Genomic DNA, 17,084 nt, shown 5'->3' on the forward strand with positions numbered 1-17,084 from the left:
AAATATATTAATGGTCGATCCATGACCGATCCGATTCTCAGGCGTCTCAAGCTTCTTTCAACAGAATTATACGCCAAGGACGGCCACGGTTGTGCGACCTCGAAGCCTTCAAGAGTCGATAACCACAGCAGAAGGATAAGGATCGAGCGGCGTTGTATTCCCAAATTCATTCGCCCCCACGCTTCCCAATCTCTCCTAACCAAACTCTGTCTCTTTATATCGTCACTCTCGCATCACCATCGCCTTTTCGCTTCCTTTTCAGCCAAGCCCAGCCTTGGCCTCCTTTCCTCTCCCTCTCTCTTAGTTCGTTGGAGATCGGGCCTCAAAGAATGGAGCGCAGCGCCGAGGCTTCCCGACGTATTGCGAGGATCTCTTCTCACCTCCAGCCACCCGATTCCCAGGTTTCCTTTCTTTCCTGCTTTCTTCTATCTCGATCTCTCGTCTCAAGATTTGATTGAACTGTGTCCAATTTCCTGCTGTTTTCGCTGTTTTGGAATGGGAGAGTGTATGGGATTACACCTGGGTTGTGATCCCTCATGAAAAGACGGAATCTTGATGCGGGTAATGGAGACTTTTGTAGGAGTTATTGTAAATGCTTCGTTTTCTTGCTGTTCGGTTTCTTAACTTATCTGGAAATTGTTGGATTTCCATCTTTATTGAGGTGTATGATAAAAAGATGGAATCTTGGTGGAGTTTACGAACGGAAAACTGGAGGAAATTGGTTTTCTTCTATTTATTCAATATGGGAAGTGAAATTTCCTGCCTTTGTTCGAGAATTAAATCCTCGAGCAGTATTTTGATGGTTAGGTTTGAGGAAAGGTACAGCTTTTCCTCGTCAATTCCTGCTTTTTTTAACGTTTTCTTGAATATTTGATTCTTTAGATATTGTAAGATCAGTATCTTCTGCCCCTCTTTTAGCTTCTGCTGTTCTGTTCAATAAAATTCTGAATTCTGCTATCATATTTGTCTTATAGTTTCTATTAGAACTGTTTATTTCCAATATCCATGTGATAGAAATATAGAACAGGCTTGGGAGTTAGTGGTGTTGCATTTATACAGTGATATTAGATTTTTGGTTTTATTGAATAATTTATGGTCTATCTTTGAAGATGGAGGACACCTCCTTGCTGGGGCGTGAGAATTGCCGTTCTAAGGGAGGGGCACCTGGATTTAAGGTGGCAATATTGGGTGCTTCTGGCGGGATAGGTCAGCCTCTTGCACTGCTGATGAAGATGAATCCTCTGGTGTCGGTCCTGCATCTCTATGATGTTGTCAACACACCTGGTGTCACTGCAGACATCAGTCATATGGACACTGGCGCTGTGGTAATTCTCTTGACACTTTCTGTCCATCAGCAAGTTCTACATATGATGTTATTAATATTTCATGCATAAGATTATGAAACTTCAATTTATTGTTTCGTTGTCTTCAGTCACAAACCAGGAATCTTTCCTTCAAGTTGACTACTCCCAACTCTCAATAACCCTCTGCGTGGGCCAAACTTGCTTAATATTGTATCATATTGATACTGGGATAGATATTTCTCCATTTCACATCCAATATGTGATTATAAGGCCTGGGCTCTTGGGTGATGGTACTCTAAATGCATTTGTATTCACTGTCATCTAAAATGTGGTTATTTATTTTAAAAATTGCTCCAATTTAAATGATATATTGTTGGCATTGTTAGACATTGGTTATTGAATCTTAAAGTATTTGTGGTGACACAGAGATCATTTTCTCAGTATTCTTGTTGAAATTCTTTGATATAATAATATATTTCTCCATGATATTCTCCAGGTACGTGGCTTTTTGGGTCAACCCCAACTGGAAAGTGCACTTACAGGAATGGACCTTGTCATCATTCCGGCTGGTGTCCCCAGAAAGCCAGGAATGACAAGAGATGATTTGTTTAAGATCAATGCAGGAATTGTGCGGACACTTTGTGAAGGAATTGCCAAATGCTGCCCTAATGCAATTGTGAATTTGATCAGCAATCCAGTAAACTCTACTGTTCCTATTGCAGCAGAGGTTTTTAAGCAAGCTGGAACCTATGATCCCAAGCGTCTTTTGGGAGTGACAACTCTTGATGTAGTGAGAGCCAATACGTTTGTGGTATGTATCTAACTAGAACTTGCTTACTATTCTAATATATGCTACTAGAGTCGCAAGATTCATCTTATGGGGTCTTTATGAGTGTTCATAGTTCTAGAGTACTGATTCTCATGAGTCAATGTGCTTTTTGTATTTGATCTGATTTTTTTTTTTTCCGCTTACATTCATAGCCTATCCATATATGCTGTTAACAGGCAGAAGTACTGGGAATTGACCCCAGGGAGGTTAATGTTCCTGTGGTTGGTGGCCATGCAGGTGTTACAATATTACCTCTCCTCTCACAGGCGAGACAAACTCCCTTCTGGATATAATTATTTCTCTTCCCAAATAGATGCCTTTTGAGTATTCACTATTTAAATGAATTAATGGAAATTATATTATTTTTATGTAGGTTAATCCTCCATGTTCCTTCACCACAGAAGAAATTAGATATCTGACTGATCGCATTCAGAATGGGGGAACAGAAGTAGTTGAGGTAAAAATGCCATAATGATGATCCATAAAAGAATTAGGTCAAAACTTTTTTATATTCCTTTTCTTTGCAACATTTCCTCTCATTCTAAACTTTTTGCCACCCTATATAATTTTTTAGAATTTGCAGAATATGGATTTTGATTTGTCACTAATTTGATATGATATGCTGTCATCATGAAATTCATGCATTCAAACTTATTGACCTTATGATGGGAATTTAGACTTGTTAGCTTTACAAATTTAGGATTCCTATGGGGTTGTTGTGCACTGCTAACTGGTTATAGACTGTGAAATCAAAAAAGTTGCACTTTACAATAAATAACTGTTTGAATGGTATGCTGGATTCATGGATGCTTTTGAATCAAAATAATTACCAGTTTCTGTGTGTTTGTATTAGTCATTGTTTGAATATGGCTTGCTACATTGACTTTAGGAGTAGAAAATAATTCTTGTGAAATACCAATACCTTGAATTTTAAAATATGCGCATCCATTAAACTTGAGTTTCATCACCTCTTATCTCACAACATTTCCCCTTTGCTAGATGGTGGTTGCACTTTTTGGATGTTCAAGGCTTTTTGCATGACCTGTAGTAAGATTGGAGGGTAATACAGGAGTTGATGTTTTGTTTCATACATAATGCTATATATATTTAATTTAAACCATTTAGACTCAGTACTCGGTATAACCAAGCTAACTGATATGTTCAAATCTATCCACAAACTCTTCAAATATAATCTTACATAGTTGATCTATGTACACATGTACCATGTTGTAGCCTCTTCCTGGTCTGCTGGTTCATCCTACTTGCATGTTAGCATAACAACAGTGGTGTGGATATGGTAAGTTATGTTAATGCTTCAGGATGCATGGTGCTTGATCAGGGTGAGCAGATCTTGGGTAAGTTCAGTGAGGGAGATGTGCTGATAAATTGACATGATATTTAGAAGAGTATATGGATGGAAGTACTTAGTCATGTGGTCCATCTTTGCCTTTAAGCTTAAATGGTATTGCAGACAATTGAGTGGGCCTTTAGAGTGGTAATGTGATTTTATTTAAAGTTTGTAACTGATAGGGCTTGACCACTATAAAGAGAAGAGATGAATTAAAGAATTTTGGTTGGGGGGGGGGGGGGGGTTCCATAAAGGATCAATTTTCTTATTAGGAATTCATTAGTGTATCATGGAACATATTAGTGCATGGTTTAACCAATGATGGAACGATGCCTTATACTTTCCTTTTCTAACTTGTGAGGGCTACCCACTTAAGGAAGGGCCTGCCCTCTTAAATGAGAGCCCCAATCACTTTGGAGAGTGGAGTGTTATGCTCTTCAAAAATCAAGGAGATAAAAGAGATGTGTGGCCCTTAGAGGGAAAGGAGATTGGGAGCTATATTAAAAGGGAAACTGGATGATGTATAGTACCTCCAATGAGAAGTGTAGGAGCATTTGTCTCTTTTAGGAAGTATAGAAGAACCTTTTGGAAATAAAAGGTTTCAAAAGGTGGGATCTGCTTTTGTACATTTGGAACTCTATTTCAGGCATAGAGATCTTTCTAATTCTTTCTAAATGCTGCTGTTTTCTTTAATTGATCATTGACTAGGCCTCCTGCAGATCTTTCTGCCAATCCGAAACAATCAGACATGAGGGAACTTCACTTCAAATTCTGCTAATTTCAGATCTAAAAAACCACGGTGGCCTAATTTTTCAGTTAAACATGTGCTTTCAGTGCAGCAAGATCTATCGCTGAGTTATTTTTTAGAAAGATTACCCTTGTCTCTGTTTATGTCTCGGATTGGAACAAATCACTATAATTCGTCCGCGCCTACGGGTAAAAAATAACTCAGAGACAAGGGTAATCGAAATGAAATAAAGAAAAGAGAGGGAAAGAAAATCGAAATGAAATAAAGAATAAAGCAAAAAAAAATAAGTAAATAGAAAAAAATAAGTAGAAGATGGAAGAGCCCAGATTCCAAATGATATTTAATTTGTTACATATTTAATTTGTTACAAAGGAAGATGTATATACAAAATATATAGCTGGACGTGTATATTATTAGATATAGAAAATATAAAAAATGCTTCTAATTTTAGAATATAACGTAGAATATAATGAATCCTTATTTTTACCTCTATCGAATCGCGCCAAAATTGTAATCCAATAAATAAAGGTTTCGCGGGCGAATATTGCATGTATTTAATTTATTCGGAGCTATTAGAGCGGGATCCACTTTTTGGGGAATATGAGTCGAAGCAATAACAAGAATATTTCTAGTGGAACATCTTTCACAATCCCTGGAGAGATAGTTCTCTAATAGACCGAGAGATAAGTAATTCGACTCATTCACATACAGATCATGAATGTTTGGAATCCATATTATGCAAGGAGACATTGCTTTTGCTAATTCGAACATCTTTTCCAGGTTGTTTCCAATAAGGTTACATAGACACAAATTGAGTTGAGAACCTTAGACGGCATCAGTCTCTGGGAAATATTTTCAGATATTGACCTGTTGAAGGCGAAGAATGTATGACAAGAGAGTAATTTGGTAGTGGCAAAAGTGGAGACCTTCCTTTCTATCAGAAGAACTAGGGCTTCTAGTAACCAAAAAGTTAAGTCTTCACACAAACAGCCATATTGATGCACAGCAGTTAACTGATTTCTGAACCATGCACTGCAGTCCGTTGATTTTCTAGGCCACAATAGGTATGTGGTTTTACTGATCCTGGATGGAAGCTAATATGTTTTATGTTCTAAGATATTATGAATGATTATTTAGTATGAAGAACATCGACAGAGTGGTGAAAATTAAATTTTGGATATAATTTGTAGAAGTTGTAGTCTGCAAAATCTTTTTTGTTCCTTGTCCATTTTGATGATGCTAGAAACCATTGCATGGGTTTTTATCAAAAAAAAAAGAAAAGAAACCCTTGCATGGTTTTTATTTTTACAGAGAAAAAAGTGATGGAGAGGTTTCTGCACTGCATGCAATTTTGGTCCCCTAGATTCTATTGAAATGGCTTTTTAGCAACAATTTGTTTGCCAAGCATTGATCAAAAGGTGGAATTCTTTTCACTATATTAACAAGTGATGTGAACAAATCATAATTTCATATCAAATGGTTTCTTGTCTATGTGGAGAAGATGAAGTTTCTTTCAAAGAGGATACCTTCTCATGGACTATCAGCAAATACTATCTATTTATGGTAAGAGCAAAGATGATCAATTAAAAGCCCGTATCTTCCATGAAATGATGGAAGTTTTGATAAATATATGGAACATCTCTTCAAACTATCCATGAGGGCTTGTATCAGTAAAAAATTCATTGTTTATGATGTTATTGCTGAATTATGCTTTTGAATGATGGTGTAGATATATAAGGCGTCTCTGTAGCTAAAAGAGAAGTTGAAAAGGTGAATTGTCATTCTCTAGCATACCTTGGAAGCCACTATTTGTGCATCTGGATTACTTTCGTACCTGAGGCATCAGAAGCAGGGTTAAAAATAGCAAGGTGAAGATTGAGGAGAATAAAGATATGGAAAAATTGGCAAGTGTTTTTGCATGGAAAGACATACGAACAGAGAATCCATTTTTTCTTTATTGAAAGGGGAACAAGTAAAGAATGAGGATAGAATGCAAAAGGCAATATTTTGCACACCAGCTGTCCATCAATGGTAGCACTGCACATCAACCATTGATAGTAAGAATCCTACAAACCTTGTTTCTTAGTAGTTTTAAAGTCAACTTCTAAGGTACCTAGATAGTCATCCATACATCTCTTTATATTGAAGGAGGCAAATATTATTGTAAGGATATGATTTTAGTTAATTTTCTCTGATAGAGACTTAATGAGATGGCAAGTTTAGTTGAGGTCATATGCACATGCTAATGTGGTTTATCTTCTTGGGCTGGACATGTATCTATGTCAGGATCTTTGTGAGAGAGAAAACCTGCATTTTCCAACATGAAGCCTGATAAATTATCCCATGACCAAGGAAAAAGAAGGATAGGGAGGAAGAAGGCAACAAAATGGAGGTGGTCCTATAGATGTTAAGACATATTGTCTGATTTCAATGTAGTAAAAAGCGGATAGTGGGCATGTAGCGGCAAGGGGTTTCATAGCGTATACTCTTATAGTGGACGCTACAGCCCAAAGCAGGTTGTTAAAAACATATCAATGTTCTTCCATAATAAGTACCAAAAATCAGTGTTTTACATCAACTGCATGGAGAAAAGTATCATGAAAAAACTATAGAACATCATCAATAGAACATCATAATATTATATATATTTCCATATAATGTAAAAGTCCAAAATCTAGTAACAAATATCATGATGCATCAAACATAATAACATCACTCACAAGATAAACATGTCCAGAATCACAACATCAACCATAAAATAAAGATGTCTATTATTACATAGTATTAATCATAAAAGAAAGATGTCTGAAATCATATAAGGTAACAAAATGACTAGACCAGCCTGTGCTTTAATCAACCTCTTGGACTGGCCGATTACTAGACTGATTCAATTGGAAACTAATCCAGCCCGCTGTGAAATAAATCACCTGCTTTGAACCCATAATAGCATAGTGGCCGCTATTGTGGGTTTTTGCCCCATATAGTAGTAGCTTCATACACAAGCACCATATAGCAGTAGCTTCATACATATAGCACTGCCACTGATATGATACCTAGAGTAGTATTTCAGGCCAAAACCACTATAGCAGCCACTATAGGTGGCCATAGCAGTCGATTTTTATAACAATGTCTAATTTTTTTACTTAGTTTGAGGCGTTTGAAGTAATTGAGGTTGAATTTTTTGTCATGGTACACAACAAAAGGATTGCTTCAAATTGAGATAAAATGGTGAGATCTTGTGGTTGTTTTCTAGGGGTTATTTGTGTTTCCTTTGGTAATTGATGGAACTTGCCAACTCTCATCCTGCACAAACACAAAATTTTTAGTCCAAGAGGCAGTGTATAAAAGCTGAAAAGAACCACAAAATATGGATCACAGCATTTGAGCGGCCACATGCTCTTTAGAATAGGAATCCACCCTTATTTTGCATGGGTTACTGTCATGATTCTATCCCTGGGGTCCTACAAGTCCTGTTCATGTGTGCATGATCCTGAAGAACCTTGAGAGCAACCACCAACCAACACTTTAGGACCATTGCATTCTGCTGCAATGAACTTCTGGATCTGATTTCCAAAGCAATTTTATCACACAATTGGGTTCCAAAACTTAGAAATTCATTGAGATTAGATTGGTCCAATTACCAAGAGGCCTAGAATCAACATTTTATATCAGTAAGTTATACTTACCTAATCATAGTGTACTTAGCCACTATAGGTGCCAACAAATTAAACAGGTTATCTCACCTAACCCGAGGTGGAGTAAATGCACCCACTCTAGGTAGTCTATCGAGGAGCTTATTGACCTATCCTAATTGTTGGATTTTCATAGCAAGGCATGTCTGGGCTCGGTCAAATGGATCTAATCAAAAAGATTCATGCCAAATATTTGGGAAGACTTTGTATAGTGGCATAGCGAAAGATAAGTAACAAAATTGGCACGACCCTCCCGACTAGGCCCATCCTAGTTTTGGACAGACATGGACAAAGATTTCTTGTATAGTTGATTGGGCTGAGATTTTCAGGCCCAGTTTAAAACCAAGGTGTAGTTGGGCTTGTCAACGTCTAACATGACTTAGAATAACTCGGCTAATTTAATTTATATAATGTGTCTTAAACTTATGGAGTAAAAAATATACTGTATTTTTAATTTGAATTTTGACATAAAAATTAAACAAGGGAAAGGGAAGTCTTAAAGCCTAGTTTTTAATCCTATTGTGTCTCTGACTCCCCTTCCCTTATGTCTGACATCTCCCCTTCAATCCTAGGCTACTTGATGGCTGCTACTTGTTACCCATGGGCTAGCTTGTCTCCCACCACCTTTCTTAATTGACTAAGAGAGGAGAGAGCCAGTGGGGATTGGCTGGGTCACACCCATATTTGATTGTGCTGAACCTCTACTTGGATTGAGTCCAGTGTGGAGTTTAGGTGGAGTTCACGTCCAACATCCTACAATCTGGAATCCCAATAAGAATAGCCTAGAACCAAGTTAAACTAAGCAAGTTATAAGATTAAATTAATTCTCAGCAAATTTACTCATCAAGCAGATTTGAAACCATGACCACTCGAAAACCAATTCTCTTACTATTGGATGACATGACCAATTTTGAAATATCATGCAACTGAAAACTTCAACACAGTTCATTTTGAAACACCATTTTAACTAAAATAATTTCAAAATCCTTAATTTTCATATATTGATTTTGGTCTGTTGGAGGATGAGAACTGAAGTCGGTCAGTTGTCCATGGGAGACATGGTGGTCCATATGTAATGGTGAACTAATGCCTCAAAGTTGCATTAATCATTATGTTACTGGTCCTTTTGGATGAGGATCTCAGATGGGCTAGCCTTTTTAAGCGAGGGCCACTTGTTAATCTCCTATAGATAATTTTATGAATTTATAATTGTTGTTACCCTCAAAGTTTTATAGTTGCAGATCGCATAATGTGCTGGACCAAATTCACACAGGATCCACTTCAGTTATAGTCCTTTGTTAATCTCTGCAAGATTGAGGTTCCATAATGTGACCAAGGTAATTGGAAGACAAAGGCATCATGGTTGCTGCGCACAGTGGCTTGGAGACCTTGATAATCGAACTAGTATATCATTGAGTAAGAATGTGATACCGTATGCATAAGATGCTGCTCATTCGCAGGTTGCCAAGTTCAATGTCTAATTTGTGAGACAATAAAGTAATCTGTCCTGAAGTGGATTTAATAGTAAGAAAGATTGCTTGCTAATGTGTGAACCTAAAACTTCATGCTATGAGAATTGATACGAGGGTTAAGTCATTATGTATGCAATGTGAGTGAGATAAGAATGACTGAAGCAGCAACATGAAGCGTGGGTAAAGATTGCTTGCTAATATATGAGCCTAAAATTTCACCTGGTGAGAATTGATGCAAGGGTTAAGTCATTATATATGTGATGCGAGTGAGGCAAGAATGACTTAACTACCATCATGAAACATGGAGGTACACACAGTGATATGGTGCGTTACAAAACATTGGCCAGAAGATATAATGAAAGATGACATCAGAATAATTTATTTGCATGTTAAGAAAGAAAATCTTAAGCAAGGAGTGAAGGTTGTAGTGAATAGTAGCTTTTAATAGATTAAAAAAATGATGCATCACAAAATAGATGCTGAGCCAATGACTAAAGTTAAAGGCTTGGATCTAATAAAAGGTAGCTAACTGTGCCTCAGATGAACAGTTGACTCGTACAATAGGGCAAACACTAGACAACTATATTGCGATCTTGTCGTAAACAAAAAGAGTGATGGATTCAAGTTTATTATGCTAGCTGAATATCAGTAAAAATGATTTACTGGACTAGTAAGAAGGTGTAGATCCCATTTAGGTTATTCAAAGGCTGGATTTTGTTCATCCACCCCTAGCTTGTCTCGACCTGGGTCCAAATTGGAATGTTTGAGCTTTTGCCAAATAGCTTGTAAGGTCCATAAATCTCATCTGAAGCCCAACATGTAGTATGGAACCCTTTGATTCTAGTCTCCAATTATGGTTTCAAGCAGTTAGTGGTTGACACATGGGTGAGACAGTTCAATGCAGTCATGCAATATTTCTTTGGTAACATATGTGATTTGCATATGCATGTTGGGGCCTTTGGTCGGGCTTGGGTTGGTTGAGGATGGCTTGTGGTGCCATGAGCCTAGGAGTTGATCTAAACCTGGCTTGTGTGCAATGTTTTTCCATCCTGTGGAACATTATTCTCTTCAGAGTGCATCAACTTGCTATTTTAAAGTTCGGGTTTTCTTTGCAAGTTCTGTGAGCATTGGTCAGCTATACCCCTGAGGCTGTTTACGTAATTTCTGATTCTGATAATTGTAAAGACTATTAACTAAGCCTGTCTGGCCTTGTACTGACCTAAGCATTTAGCAACTGTTGGTTGGCCAGAACTTATTTGGTTCAATCTGTGTCGAAATCTTATTTAATCGATATGTTAATAGATTGTAGAATGTAACACCTTTGCGAAACTGAGTTATTTGTTTTCTGCTGCAGGCAAAGGCAGGAGCAGGCTCTGCAACCTTGTCAATGGTTGATGTTCTTTGCTTCATATTTTGTTTGCCATTCCTTTCTGAACATGACTCCTTGGTGCAATGGAATGAAACAATAATATATCATGCAGGCATATGCTGCTGCTAAATTTGCTGATGCTTGCTTGCATGGATTGCGAGGTGATGCTGGTATCGTGGAATGCTCATTTGTTGCTTCTCAGGTGCTCTTCCTATCCAATTTACTGTTTTTTTTTACTTTGTTTCTTTTCGTCTCTTTTATCCCTCTTTTCATTTTCTGTTTGACTTGCTGACAAATAGTATCATGTTTCTTCCTATAGGTAACAGAGCTACCCTTCTTTGCAACAAAAGTGAGGTTAGGTCGTCATGGAGTTGAGGAGATCTTCCCTCTGGGACCATTAAACGAGTTCGAAAGGTCAGTAGCTTTACTGCAACTGTTTTATCAATATGTTTGCAACAACTTCTGGTAGTTTGTGTCATCCGTAGGGTGTCTTGGCTGAGATACTGGATCCTCTACAACCAAAACAGTAGGAATTCTTACTGTTTAGTATGTAGCAGCTTTGAATTGCCTATGAGTGAAATCTGCAATAACTCTCCTTTGGTTATAGTAGCCTACTGCCACCAACATATTTAACTTAGGCCAAGATTTGTGCTGAAACCTTTTAAATAATTAGGGGCGGCAATTCTTTATTTGGACCCACCAGCCTGCCCAAACCCACCCGAAATAATGGGTTTGAGTGAGGACTATTTATAGTTGGTTTGGGGTATGGGTTAACTAAGACCAACCCGGTCATAAATGGGTTGGTTATGGGTATGGCCCTTCTAAAATGATGGTCGCCATGGATTGAACAAATCTTTAAAATTCATCGTAGAACTTGATAATGGTAACTGTGAGATGGGCTATGACCTAGTCCGGGATTGACTTTGATGACTAGAAGGCTGCATAGTTAACGGCTAAGAGAATAAAACAAGTTGAAGAGATGCAGATAACAATGAGTTTGATATTTATAATTTTTCTTTCTTCTTAATGCTTTTGCACTTTGTTTGGATGCCCACATCAAATCTTCCAATTCTTGGGTTATATTTTATTTTTATTTACTTAAGGATTGAAATTGACAAGCGAATTGGTGCGGGTGGGTAGGTTTATAAATGGATTGGTGTAGGTTTATGCTTTTCGGCCCAATTATATATGGGTTGGGTATGGGTTGAAGGTTCTTTGATCTGATCCAAGTTTGACCAGACCTGAACCTGACTCTGCCACCTCTATTAAATGTGACTGCACCACAATACCCAAGTTGCAGGAAAATTTCCCACTTTAGGTATTCTAGGTGATCCTAATTACCTAGCAGAATCTCAGCTATGGGGTTTGCATAAAAGTTCCCATATATTGTAATCAATTCTCTTCTAATAAACTTGAACCATGTCATGCTGGGCTATTGTATGGTCTGACAAATTCCTATGTTATTACAGGGCTGGCTTGGAGAAGGCAAAAAAAGAGTTGGCAGGAAGCATCCACAAGGGTGTTTGTTTCATTAAGAAGTGATAGAAGGGTTGAAATATATCCTAAAAGTTATTTTACCAAAAAAAAAAAAAAATCCTAAAAGTTATGTATACCTGCATGTCCACAGTGGAGAAATAACTTTTCTAGTGTCATGATGCTGCTACTTGATATAATAGTGCAAGCAATCACTTACAAGTTCACAAGGAACTCAAAATAGGTTACATTTTGGAGAGGAGATAGGTTTGCTACTATGTGCACTGTTTCCATGTGAACTCTGATGTGAAATGAATGCAGAGGCTTGTACAGTGTAAATCCGAAGAGAGACAAGAAGTTTGTCTTGTTGTAGTACCTGGTGGAATGGCATCACCTTGGTGACTAGACTTAAGCTTTTGGGCAGAAAACATGCACGGGAATTTCAAATTCTTTGAAGCCGATTAGGTATTGATCCTAATGCGGTTTGCAAAGTGGAGCTAAACCACTGAAACCTGAAGGTAAAAATTTTGAAGCTCGAGTATATGGTCATTTTGAAATTTTAAACCCTAAGAATTAATTCAAGAAACTAAATATTAGCTTTAGACAATGTTGAGAAATGAGAGTTAGTCCATTGTTATTGCTACACTCAAGATCTAGCAGCAGTACCAATTATCAGGAAAAATCTGCTAAAAAGTAAAAGAAAAGGAGGCTTTAGGCTTGAAGGTGCTGTCGATATGGATGAGGATGAGACATTAGAAAGATATTTCCGAGTCCTTCAGTCAGGATAAATGTCATTTAAAGGGGAGCTGGTTGTTGGTTTTCTTTTGGCAAAGGCTATTCAAATAATGAGGGATTATATAAGCTTCTAACCTATAGAATTGCCATAGCTGGCCAAATTTCAGGGGAAGATGACTCCATGAGAAGTGTTTCGACTTTAGATACTTTAGGGCTTCAAGAAAGTAATCATCATCGAGCGCCGGCTGACTTACTGTGGACTCACATTTTAGGCTAGATGATTGATTTAATAATTGTGGAATCACGATCAACTATGTCGATTGCAATCGTTGATGAGATGTGGACTAAGAAAACTAGATGTGATGCTATCATCATGGTATCTTTACTGCTTCGAATGCCTATTCATTTAATTTTGACGATCCTCAAAGACAGAGGTAACACCAAGTGAAGAGTCTACCTCATGAGATATGACACATCAGGTCAGAACCTTGTCACCGACATTTGATTATGTCATAGAAGAACATATATCATCAAGGCAATGGTGCCATTAAATTCTAGTAATCGAGATCAGAAAGAGGACACCTCACATGTTGCCAAAACCCCATCTTTTTTAGCCTGTGTTGCTTCAAGGATAGGCTTAATGCATGGATCCCAAGGACTCCAGCAATGGCTTCTCCTTTGCTTTCTATTCTTATGGGAAAGTCTAAAGGCGGCCTCCTTGATTGCTTTGATATTAGCTCATCACTAATTTCAAACATGGCTTGAGCAGTCCAAGCACAGAGTTGGTTGTAGTCAATCTGATGGTACCCATGGTGTAACAAGTCTTCCAAATGGCCAAGAGGAAAGGAAGGCAAGAGAGTCCATGCTCTGCTTTTTTTGTGCATCCAAAGACCCGTTGAGGGGTTTGTAGATAAGTACAGAGGCCACTTTAGCTCCGTAAAGTGAGAATTTTTGTCTGTGTCGGTGTATGAGGCCAAGGAATGAGTCTTGTATCTGTCTTCTGCACCACCAAAGCATACATGGAAGAAGAAAAGCTTCACTCAATCAAATCAAAAGCAGCATCTAGTGTTTCCTCCCCAGCAGTGGAATTCTGATACAATGAGAGAGCACAAAAAAACAAAACAAATGATATGCCGATATCTTCATGGGCTCCATGAAAATCTTGGATGATTGGTGGAGATACTTCTTTCTAGGGATCACGAGTCCCAAAAAAGCTGAGATGGTTTCTGCTACTGGGAGGCTGACCTCCAGTCTCCACCTGCCACTCTTTGCAGGCACACTTTGTGTACATTCCCTTCTCCATTTGTTGTTACTTTTTGCACTTCCAGTTGGGACATGCTGAGGGTGGAGGTTGTTCACTGTCTCCTCTCTTTTCCCACTTGTGTTTGATTTTAGATGGCCTTTTGGCCCTGTGTGCTTGCCTTCTCTCTTGTTAGATACTGCAAAAGCCTTGCTTTCTTGGAGTTGCAAAAAGCCCCTCCAGAGTCCAGAGCAGAGAATGGGGTGAAACTGACTTGATATTGGAGCCAAGATCACATTCAATAGTAAAAGGTACATAGGAAAAATTTAACATCAACCTTTATATCTGGATAAAGTGCATAATTTGGCAGATCTACTTTTCTTATGCAACTTGTTTTTTCCTTGCATGCATTTCCCTCCTCTATAGTTTTAATGATAGTTCAATCAAAAAAAAAAAAGAAAAAAAGATTAACCATAGAAAATTCCTGATGAAGTTATTTTCTTCATAAATGTGTCACCTAATTGCTGATTGAGATCTGAGATTGAATTCCACTCTCATTAGAGTTTTGCAGCTTGAGATAAACTGATTCTGTAGCATGGCTGGCAACATAGAAATGGTTGGCCTGTCAGCCTATGGAGATGAAAGCATAACATGTAAATCCTGCATGCCCTTAATATTATCAGTGTTGGACCATGAGCACAAGATATTGATGCCTTCTGTTGGGCTTTTGACTATTGTTTGCCAACCTTTCTTTGTTGTAAGTTTCATTAACTTGCTTTAAGAGGTTATTTGGTTGTTTGCAATTCTAATTGCTATGGTATGAGTTATGATTGCAATTGATATTTTTGTTTTGGTTGTCTATGATCGATAATTGCGAATGTATTCGCAACTATTTGGTTGTATGATGTTGAAATGGGCCCGTAGCCCTGCAGACGACATGTAAAGTTAAATCTTCGAAACTGTGAACTATTTGTTTTTATTATATTTGCCAACAAATGGCCAACTATTGCTCTTTGTTTTTATTATATAATGTGTAATAATATTACATGTAACAATAATTAATTGATATTTATAGTTATTATAATATTATAATAATTTTAATATCATGATTGTAATAATAAAAATTAAATTATCATATTATAACTTCTCTTGTACTATATTACACTTAAAGAAAGAAATTTAAAACTGATTGAAACTCAAGTTCAAGAAAAAAAACATTGCTATGCTAAGCATTCATGCATCGCAGGGTCTAAGCAGATTAGGAAGCTAAAAAAACATGCATTAAAATCTTAAGTATGAACGAACTTGCTTTCATATCAAATTTCCTATGGGATTCCTTAGTAAGATCAAAGTGGCATAGTGAAAAGTGCAAATTGGGAGCAAAATTTTGAATGGAAGAAAGAAAGAACTAGAAACAATAATTATAAAGAAAAGAACTTGAAAATAGAACCGTATGAGAAAATTATAGGACTCGAAGCTGACATTAATATTAAAATGATAACTAGAAAGCCTCATACGTGTTCTTTTTATTGGATTTTCAGCCTTGCATCTGGGTAGCAAAGGAACCTTGGTCATTTAGCAAAGTCTTTCGTTCCGCATCATCCGATTAGGGAGGGGATCTTGAGTAACCTTGGTCAAATAACTAATTCTCTCAGGATACAGTTTACTTAAAAAAAAAAAAAAAAACTACCTAGAAAATAGTTTTCTAAGTCCTATCAGTCTCATAAATCGTCTAATGTAAGTTTCTACAAAAAAGAAAAATGAAAAGTTTGGCTAAAAATAAAGAAAAACACATTCTCAAATAAATGGATTGTAATCTAGTATTTTCGTAAATATCTAGACTTCATTAGCATTGATACATCTAATAAATCATCCATATCTTCTTGATTTTACCTCCATTTTATGTGATTTAAGACATGTTGAATAGCTAATTTGATGATTGGCATTATGCAAATAGTTTCATCTAGAAATTATGACTATATTGACACCGGTGAAGCTCTTTCTTGGACAAATATACGCTGGACTATTTTTCGAACATAGATGGACACGAACTTCAAAACTTTAAGACCATCTGCAAGTGAAGTGCCCCCTAGTATTTTCCCTTAAAATGATATCAGATATCTGGTGCTTTCCATCCCGCGAGAGTTAACAATAATATAATTGACTCTATCATGTATATGTGATATCAAGATAAGCTTAATCATCAATTTTACTCAATTAAGATGGAATGTTTAGATCGTTCAAAATTCAAAATTTCTAAAATCATGGATTCTTGATACGTGGGTTGATATGCAACTGAGATGGAGATACTGTCGATAAATATAATATAGTAATTAGCGATGATTTTATTTATTGACATTAATATCTATTACGAATAATTTGTTATAAACTAGGTCATAGCTTGGTGGTAGCACTCCTTTTCTCATGAAATGATGGTTAAATAGTAAAAGTTGATAGCTTTTTCCCTTGCCGCAGCCACACCATCCAAACCACTTCATCATCATCAGTCTCTTTTTCCAGCCTAACTCACATGCCCCCACTTCTAAGATGTGATGATTTCTAGCACGGGCGCCATCTCCGCTTCTTTCCCCATCTTGGCTCGTGTGCATCTCACGTGCATAGTCATCGTCAGCGGTAGAAAAAAATCTCCAGAAAAAGGTTTTAAAAATATAAAAAAATAGCCACTGAGGTGGTAGCCTAGTGGAAGCGTGGTCTTACTTCCAACGAAGTAATTTCGAGTTCGAAACGTACGGGTGTCGATTAAATTGCGGAAACCGGATGCTCCCTGCTCGGATACGGGGTCTGAAAGGGCGTATCGCTCTGCTCGTAGCCTCAGTGGTGCCAAGTGTGACGTACTCATACGTGGTATTCGTG

At 37.3% G+C, this 17,084-nt stretch overlaps 1 protein-coding gene across 1 annotated transcript; it reads left to right on the plus strand.

The window, feature by feature from the left end:
• Nucleotides 1-40: 40 nt before the first annotated feature.
• Nucleotides 41-12,574, plus strand: LOC103705712 (malate dehydrogenase, glyoxysomal). Its single transcript, XM_039114522.2, has 9 exons — nt 41-401; nt 1,110-1,325; nt 1,801-2,115; nt 2,310-2,399; nt 2,507-2,590; nt 10,748-10,783; nt 10,875-10,964; nt 11,082-11,176; nt 12,232-12,574. Exons 1-9 carry the CDS (start codon nt 330-332, stop codon nt 12,302-12,304), a joined length of 1,071 nt encoding a protein of 356 aa, XP_038970450.2. The 5' UTR covers nt 41-329; the 3' UTR covers nt 12,305-12,574.
• The last annotated feature ends 4,510 nt before the right edge of the window (nt 12,575-17,084 follow it).

The sequence above is a fragment of the Phoenix dactylifera genome, chromosome 1 (genome assembly GCF_051530095.1).
Source record: "Phoenix dactylifera cultivar Ajwa chromosome 1, Ajwa_hap1_PhDact_Kaust_v1.1, whole genome shotgun sequence".
Taxonomy (NCBI): Eukaryota; Viridiplantae; Streptophyta; class Magnoliopsida; order Arecales; family Arecaceae; genus Phoenix; species Phoenix dactylifera.